Below are 9,495 nucleotides of genomic sequence, written 5' to 3'. Positions count from 1 at the left end.
ACTCAATGAGGGCCCATGTACAGGACATTTTATCTGTACCATGATAAACTGTAACTTCCATCGAGTTTTTGAATTCCATACTCCCCTCTAGTAAAGGAAGTATTTGATTCCCATGTCAAAAGCAAAGCCTCTTGTCAGATTTCTAGTGATTCCATAACATCTATCTATATATGAGATTATAGTAAAAGTTTTAATTATGTATAAAACAGGCCTGTAAATAGTTAATAGCAACATAATCTCTCTCCTTCATGTAGCCCTTAGAAGCCTATGATACCAGTGCATGTCTGGAAGAATATATTAGAGCCTCCAAAACAAGATAAGGGGACACCTGTTTTTTGTGGAGTTAGAATCACACAAAAAAGTTTTGCACTGTTTCACAAAATATACTCTTGTGCAAGCTCATCCTGAAAACTATTTTTACTTTAGCCTGTTGATTCTGAAGACTTTTTTTTTTTTTTTTTTTTTTGGCTTCCTGATGTAAATTTTCTTTTATCCCTCTCACCACACAGCAGGACAAAGCTTTGGAAAGACAGCCTTTAGATAGAGTTACACAATTTCAGCAAATGGAAACACTGATGCCAAAGAACTGGAACTGTTTAGTGGAGAGGGACGAAGAGAAAACGCTGTGCTGAACAAAAGAATATAGCAGCATTCAAAGGTTAGAACGTAGTGACACACTGCACACAACTGTGGCCCACTTCACTTGGCACCCAGAGTGAAAACACTCCCATCTGTTGCCAAAGCAACCTGGGTGGTCACAGTCTAGCTACTTTTTAACCTGCCAAATTATTTTATTTTATTATTTTATTCCTTTAGACTCTTGTCCATTTTTGATTTGAGTATGTTTTGACCTTTATATTTTTTCCCCAGTTCAAAAAGAATATGGTAGGCAGGGCTAAATCATCCATAGGGAAAACTGTTACCCAGAGAAAGGTAATAACTTGTGACTGTCTTTTATTTAACAGGACCAAGAAAGAAGGGAAAGTCATGTATTAAAAATTAAATAAATAAATTAGGTAAGAAACAACACTTGGATGAAGCTCAGGGATCTCCCCAAATTCAACACAAAATGTTTCTAGTCTGCTTTCTCTCACTTCCTTCTCCTTGAGATTTTCGGTCCATAGAATTCAGTGGCATCACTTTGGAGATAGAGATGGGGATGAAGAGAAAGGGAAGAAAAAAATAGCCACAGAAAGCTATAAGTTTTCTCTTCTGTCTCTCCATTAAGGTGATGAGTCCAAGAATTAGAGTTGATGAAATCCCTAGATCCCCGCTTGCCTCTTCTGATTCAACCTTCCTTGTACCATTTTAGTTGTGTTTCTGCTCTGGAAACTCCACGAATATTTGCTATAAGCAGATATTTTTGTTAACTAACTTTGTAATGTGGCAAAGGGGGTTGTGCTAATACTGCAGATAAGATCAATACAGATTCACTGGGCCACATAGAAGTTTTCATTACTTATTTTTTTTAAATGACTTACAAGACAGAGTATGTCCAGCTGTGGGATTCAGAGATTAGTTCACAACTAGTCTCTAAGGTCCTGTATCTCAGCATTCATATTTCAGACACAAGATTCATTTATTTCAAACCGAAATTGTATCTCCAGTTATATGAACACATCCTCGGGAGCACAGTAGTAATGAGGTCAGTTACATGTGTACAGTTAGGAGAAAGGTTATTTCTTAATAAGAGTCATTTAGTTAATTTATTCAACACTCCTATGTTTTTGGATTATATTTATATCCAAATAAATATTTTAATGTTGTAATATTCCAATTTTTCTGGTCCTAACAAAAACTCTCAATGTACTCAGAAGACCAGAAAGAGAGTGAATCTGACTGATTTTAAATTGTATCTCTGAGATTGTCTAAACGTGTGTGCGTGTGTGTGTCTGTGTGTCTGTGTGTGTATGCATGTATACCCCCATAAAACTTAATGGCACTTAAATACAATTGACAAAGGAGATAAACCATACACAAAGGACTTTGGACTTTGACTTCTGTCAGCAGATATGCCTGAAATTTTGCAATAAATCAACAAGCTTCTTTCCAAAATTTACCTTTATTCATCAGAACTAGAAGCAAAGGATTTCTTCATTTTGTGTATTGGTTTAAGGGAGAGTTCTGGCAATGAAACTAGATAGCAAATCTTGGAAAGATTCTAATACTCAGAAAAGAAAGAAAAGACATAACAACAAAGGTATTATAAGATAACAGAATGAATGGCAGATCGTGTGCTTCCTGTTGAAAATATCAATATTCTCTTTAGGTTTCTACAAGTGAAACTAGAATTCTTTTATTTCAGGCAGGATCTGACTGCCTATCATGTGGGGGTTAAAGTTGTGGGTTGTGAGGCAAACTAAACTAACTCTTTCTGAATCTGGCTGCTGTTCTTTTCTAACTTTTCCTGACCTTCCCTTTTTTGGCAGTCCGAAGGTTCTAATATTCGTATTCTGGCTATGAGAACAGAACATATGGTTTGCGTGAAGATTCTTGTTAAACACTTGTCCATTAACCTGACAGTAGGAAGTGCTAAAGAGCAAAAACAGGAGTGAGGTCAGACACCCACCTCATCTCCACAGCAAACACATTTACCCACTGAAAAGCATACTTGATCTTCAAGTTTTGGAAAATCACGTACAAAGGTAACTACTGACATTTTCCCCTTATGATTTCAGACATTCTTTGATTAAGCTATTTCATCATTAATTCTGTTACTTAGATATGATTTTCTTTTCCTTAGAGAAAACAGATTTAAACAAATAAGCAAACAAACGGAAGTTTAAAACAAGAATTTAGGGTCTGGCTAGGATCTAGGAATAATGTTTTGGTTCTGTTATAAATCCTAAGTAACACTTCATTGGCCTTTATGTTTTCTATAGGTAATTCATAATACATTTTGCCTAGCCCCACAGCTACCAGAAAAAATTTATCAACAACTAATGCTTATATCTAAAATTTGTGAAATATAATTGCATTATGTTCTGAATAGTTTCTACATAATAACTAATGTCGTAGTAAAGAGTCTCTGTAAACTGGTGAATAATCATGATAACTAAATCTCACACAGATCCCATATCAACCTGTATCAATCGCTCTGTATCCATCCATCAACAACTCAGACTTTAACTTGTGTGCTTTCATTTCAACCTTATCAAATTCTCTTTACCATCTGCCTTCTCTGGTCTACTGAGTTTTGAAAGAAAGACTGCATATGGCAGGGATGCTTAATCAGTGGAAGTGAGAGTCTTATGATAGTACAGATCAATCTCCTTTTCCTTTTCACAAATGGATAGATAATTATTTTTTAAAAAAGATTACAGACAACTCATTACCACCCAAGTAGCTTATTTATACTGTGGATCAAACTAGTCAACCCCTAAATGCTACAGCGATTAGGGGTTCCAACCCTTTGCATGGTTGAAAATCTATGTATAACATGTTTCTGTCCCCATACTTTACTAATAGCCCTCCGTTGATCAAAAGAAGTCTTACCAATAACATAAACAACCAATTAACACATATTTTATATTATATGTATATACTTTATTCTTACAATAAACTAAGAGAAAAGAAAATGTTATTAAGAAAATCATAAGGAAGAGAAAATGCACTTACAGTATTTACTGAAAAAAATACACATATAAGTGGACCCACACAGTTCAAACCTGTGTTATTCAAGAGTCAATTGTACATGCCTTTCCCTCCTGGAACTTGAGTTTCACCTATCTCCTACTTTATACTCCAGTTGGTTGGTTTATAAACCACTTACCAAGGCAGGTACTATTTCCATCCATCCATCCATCCATCCATCCATCCATCCATCCATCCATCCATCCATCCATATAAAGGACATTTGTTGACTGCATTTGCTAAGAGACTTATATTATTATTTTAATCCTAATATCCCTATGAGGAACATAGTCTTATTCCTATTTTATAGATGAGGAACTGGGACACAAATAAATTAATTAATTTGTTAGACCAAGTCTATAAATGCCAATGCTTATGCCCATTCTCCTACTTCATGGGGGGCAGAAGAAGGCAAGAGATGATTAATTGCAATTTTTTTTTTTACATTTTGTGCTAACATGATCTCTCACTGGCTTAAAACATAGAAAGTTATCATCTCTTCCAGGGCTGTGAAGGAAATGAGTACATCTGTTCACTTGTCAAATTTGCTCTTTTGAAAAATATTGAAGTTATACAAATATTTGCCATTCCATTAACTTATGTAATCTAGAGACTAATGAACACAAAATGAATTTTTACTTTTTGGGCTATTTGTTTTGCCATTAGCTAAAACATTATGACAAATTTCATCTGTAACATAAACAAACCTGAGTCATTTTTTAAGTCCAGAAAATGTGAAGTTAGAGCTAAATCTCAGTAGAAGACTAATTTTTACAATTGTCTCCATCTTTGCATTAGGCCTCTTCTCTGTTTGGTTTCCATTTCGAAATCATGAAATGAACGTACCGTTCTGACCTCTAGCCATCTGTTTGCAGCTGAGAGAAATAAGTAGGCAATGTTGTTTGTGTCGGTCAATTCCAGCATACGTTGCTTAAATCTGGTTTCATGCCTGTAGAAAATGAAAATATTGTAATGTTAGCCACACAACAGGAGAAATAATAAAAAACAGTCACACTTACTACTACACTATTTACTCAACAGAGTGACGAACTGATGGGATGAAATGACTAATAAATGACTCCCACTTCAAAGTAAAGGTCAGTTGCTACTGCTCTGTGGTACTCACAGTAGAGATGGTGTGGCCAGTGTTTCCTTCATTTCTCAAACCTCTGCTATGAAAAGGAATCTTTCTGATGACAAAGACCTATTGATGATCATTTCATAAACTTCCACAGAAATATTGTAGCTATGGAAACCAAGTGTGACCTCTGTTGCGAGGGCCTTACACAAACCAGAATAAGTTATACATAAATGTAAAATGCCCTACCTACCTTTTATTCCATTTATCTTACTTTTCCAAATGGAATGGTTAGAATTGGGTGAGAGGTACTGGATGAGAACCAGGGAAGACAGGAAACTGTGCATTTGTGGCAGGCAAATATATACTTTAAAATTTCTCTTTTTGCCTGGTGTTTCTGGGAACTAAAAAAGGAAACTGGGGTGACATGAAATAAAAGATGGGGGTCCTTCGAGATGGAGGTTTATTCAGTCTCTGCAGCCACGGCTGGTCTCACATGTGTCGTGTTTGCAAGGAATAGCTAATTTTCATGCAACGGGCCAGTAGAGATTCCTGTTTGACAAAAGACTGCCCCAAGTTTCCCCAAAATGTTCAAATCAATTTGTAAAACTTTATAATAAACCATCTCTATGTCGAAGAATGAAGAAGTCTGGGTGGGGTGTTCACTTGGCACATGAAACCATCCATACAGGCCAATATAAAGCAGATACTTGGTATCTGTCCAATCAATCTGATCACTCCAATATGCCAAACCAGATAAATCAGATAATTGAGTCAGACAGTAACATCTGATCTAAAATAATCAAAGATTTAGCAATCAGAGCCAAATAATTACCTCACTTTGAGTTATGTAGCCTTGACCCAAATGCCAGGCACAGGAGGACCTGTGCTGAATGGCAACACACAGGGACAGGACTGAGCAGACCTTGGAATGTGCCTCCCCTCATGATGACCCTATCATAGATGAATAGAGTGAATATTTAAAAGGTAGAATGGTTCACAGGGCCATAGGATTTACTGAGATAGTGGATATGAACTGTAAAGAGATATATCCACATTAAGGGCCATTCTTTCTGTGCTTGCAATGTTAGGCAGATTTTCATCCATTCAGAAACATTTAGCAAGCACCAACTCTAAATAAGACATTAGAATATACATGTACACAAGACATGACCTCTGCCCTTGAGGAGCCCACTGTTTGTGTAGGAGGTAAGCAAAGTATTAAAAGTAAGGATGGTGCAACACAAAAGCTAGTTATAATGGTGCTATGCACAAAATGCTACATAAACATAAGGGAAGGGGATGATTTACACTGACCAGAGGATCAGGATGGTAGGCAATGGGGTGGAAGGTGGGGAGATTTCAAAGAGGACTGGGAGGATGGTCTGGGTGAGGTTTTAAGGGATGAGCTGAATTTTTCAGGAGAAAAAGAGAAGACAAAGCACTGGCAGTAGGAGAAATAACATGAGCAAGGGCACGCAAATAAGGAAACTCAAAATTTTCGGGGGCTCAAGACAGGGTCTTCTCCCTAGAGGACTGTGGTGATGGAGAGATCGGAGGTAGAGCCAGATGGACCAAAGCCAGTGGACTATATTTGAGATGAACATCCAACACTTCATCCTGATAAAGTGTTTTGTCTAGGACTTTCTTCTTCTTCCTTTAGTTTTGGGATATTGTTTCAGATACACTCTTAAAGAGTTCGTAAATGGATCTGGCAACAGTCTGAAGCAGCAGTGAGAGGGGAGGGGTGGAAATGCAGTGAACATTCTTTCTGTGTGTTTCTATTTGGCAAGAAACCTTCTGTTTTCCTAATGGAAACTTTGACACACTCAGTCTGTATCTTTTTATCCACATCCAGCTCATCTTCTGAACATTCTTAGACCTTTATTCTGTCAGACAAAAAATAATAGGAAAGGTCACTGAAATCTCAGTCTAATTTAGCTGTGATACTTTCATGGTAAACTACTTGAGGGAGCTGACTGCTGCATGTGAGTACACCATGAACTCTGAATGCAGGGGAGAAAAAGCAGGCTAATCAGTAAATACGAACTTTCCAAAAGAGATGAAGACTCTGGGGACTCTGGGTAGTCTAAAAGAAAGGAAGAAATGGATGGAAAAGAATGTGTTTGATTCTTCACCACAAGTACCAAACATAACGATTCTAGAATTCTTTTCACGGTAGCAGGACCATCCACACATTTTAAAACTTCCTTTGGTTCAAAAATGCTGATATTTGTGGTACTTCATATTTAATTTAAAAATGAACCCTGGAAGATCTAAATCTGGATGAGTATGATGCAGGTACTTTTACATAAAAGTTAGGTTCTCTTTTGTTACTTCCAATCATAATTCAAGCCTCGAAGGTTAACATGTATTATATTGTGTTATTCTTACAGATACCTGAACTTTCTTGATGTAAAATTAGGAATGGTCATCCTTATTCTGCTCATGTGTCTACTGAAGAAAGTAAATGAAAATTCTAAACTTTAACTGTTGGCAAGTTCCTCTTTCATTCTAACCCATCCTCATTTCCTTCAAGATGCTTTAACTGATTCTGGTCCTCATCACTTTTAGAAAATAACCTTGCCTGTTCTTCAAGGAGAAAATAGAGGCTGTTACATATTGAACCCATCGACTTCCTGTTGGTCCACCTACCATCTTGCCTGCATCCAGTCACTGCTTGCCCCCCACCTACCACGTTATCCTATCTACTTTCTCTGTGGTATTCACCTGGGGTGGAAATGAAGGAGTATGTCTCCATAGTTTTTATGTACCCACAGTAAGAGCAATACCTAGCATGTGTTCAATACTCAAATAAATTAACTCAAAAGGACTTGTTTGGTTAAAAATGTAATCTTTAATATGGTGTACTTATGAGTACCACTGGTCATTGCTGGCTACTATTAAATATAAATTTTGTCTTACTATCTATATTCAATGTCAATAAATAATTTTGTCATCTCCAATAATATACCACTGCAGAAAATATGAATGCTTCATGATGAAACCTATGTAGATTTATGTAAAAATTCTGTGGTACATGTTGGGGATGTTTGTATCTTTATATTATATTTTTGACTCAATTATATATACAATAATATAAATATTTCTTAGGTTAGAAAAAAATCTCTGATTGAAATCAATATACACTTGCATTTAGGATTGCAGAAAGATATAATACTTTAAGATGTCAAATTTCTAGATTAAATGAAATACTCAGTTATGCCACCTTCTTTTCTGATTTACTTGAACAGGGAAAACAGGACCAGGTAATTTTTTGAGTGTTACGTAAACATTCTTGATCAAAATCAATTTCCCTATTTCACAAGTGAGGAAATTGAGGCTAGGGAATTTAGAAGACTGGTCTAAATTATACAGCTAGTATCTTCCCAATATGGTGTTTCATTTTTTTCTTTATTCTTATTAAAATTTCAGGTGATTAAACTCTAATTCTGATCACTTATTGTCTAATTGTCTTACTTTTAATCTAGAACACTGCCAAAGACACAGGGGACATCCAAAAACAAATGGTAGCAATTATCAGGTATTTGTAGATAAATATTTGTTGATAATGCAATTGCCTAATCAACAAAATGAAAACATGTTTACTCACCTAAATGCCCGAATGGTGGTGAGTCCTTCAGCTGTTTCTGAGAAGTGGCAAAGGAGAGGGAGCTGGGTACTATCATCAAGTTCCTGGAGGTCCCTAGAACAGAGAGGAGTGCAAAAATAAACTCCACATGACTTCAACCCAAAGACCACCAACTTCATTCTAAATTAAAGTTATTATTTGTCATTGCAACTATTTTCGACTACCATCCAATTAACAAAAAACTTCAACAACTTGCAATCTAAAGAGGAAGAAAAGGAAAAATACATAACGAATATGGGTCTGGGCTGAATGTAATGTGTTTTATAAAAATATTAGTTTTGTATAACAGCTATAGGGACACAGAGGAATGAGCAATTAACTCATATATAGGAGATAGGTAATACATATTTTTTTGAGTAGGTAGAATTTAGGCCAAACTTTAAACATGAGGAGGGTTTCAACCAAAAAAACAAGAAGTAGTACATTCCAGCTAAGAGAACAAGAGCAAGCACAGAAGACTAAGGAACCCAGCAAGTTAAATTTGGCTGGTGCCCAGAATTCTTTGGGGTGTTGTAGTGGCAAAGGCTATATAAATGATGGGCGGGACTAGATTGTAGAGGATCCTGGGATGCTGGGGGAAAAAAAATCACTGAAGACTAGAAATAAAATGATCAGAGCTGTGCTTAAGCAACGTAGGTTGTGAGACAGTGTGAAGAATGATAGAGAATGAGTGGGTTAGGATAGTCTATAGAAGAGATGTTTTTAAAGTTCTGAATTACTATGATTCCGGTAAGATTTAAAACAGGGGAAGGACTATGAGACAGCCTACTAGAAGTAGCTTTCTAAACTGCTACAGTCAATTAGTTGTAGCAGGGTGAATAAGAGAAAAGAGTCAAATATGGCTTGGTTGTTGCTTAGCAGACCTGGAAAATGACAGTGCTATTTACTATTTACCAGGGTGAGGGACCCAGAATAAAGCTATCTGAAGAAAAAGATAGTAAGTCTGGCTTTGGCCACAATGATATTGAATCCCTACCTTCATGGAACTTCTATTGACAGGTTCCCCAAGGAAATATATATGTAGTTATATAAAAAGTTCAATGAATGTTGATGGACCAAGGCTGAATCTGACTCTTTGCATAAAGATGAACACTCATGACAACTTTTCTTAAAATCACATAAGCTAGTGTTT

At 36.3% G+C, this 9,495-nt stretch overlaps 1 protein-coding gene across 1 annotated transcript in view; it reads right to left on the bottom strand.

The window, feature by feature from the left end:
- The window catches only part of ABCC9 (ATP binding cassette subfamily C member 9), a 120,603-nt gene that overhangs the window by 21,885 nt on the left and 89,223 nt on the right, over positions 1-9,495 (bottom strand). Inside the window, 2 exon segments of the mRNA XM_011381579.2 lie at positions 4,480-4,582; positions 8,325-8,417. Of these exon segments, the coding sequence (XP_011379881.1) occupies positions 4,480-4,582; positions 8,325-8,417 (196 nt within the window).

The sequence above is a fragment of the Pteropus vampyrus genome, unplaced genomic scaffold (genome assembly GCF_000151845.1).
Source record: "Pteropus vampyrus isolate Shadow unplaced genomic scaffold, Pvam_2.0 Scaffold444, whole genome shotgun sequence".
NCBI lineage: Eukaryota > Metazoa > Chordata > Mammalia > Chiroptera > Pteropodidae > Pteropus > Pteropus vampyrus.
The sequence above is the reverse complement of the archived record's forward strand: the minus strand, read 5'-3'. Positions and strand labels throughout refer to the sequence as shown.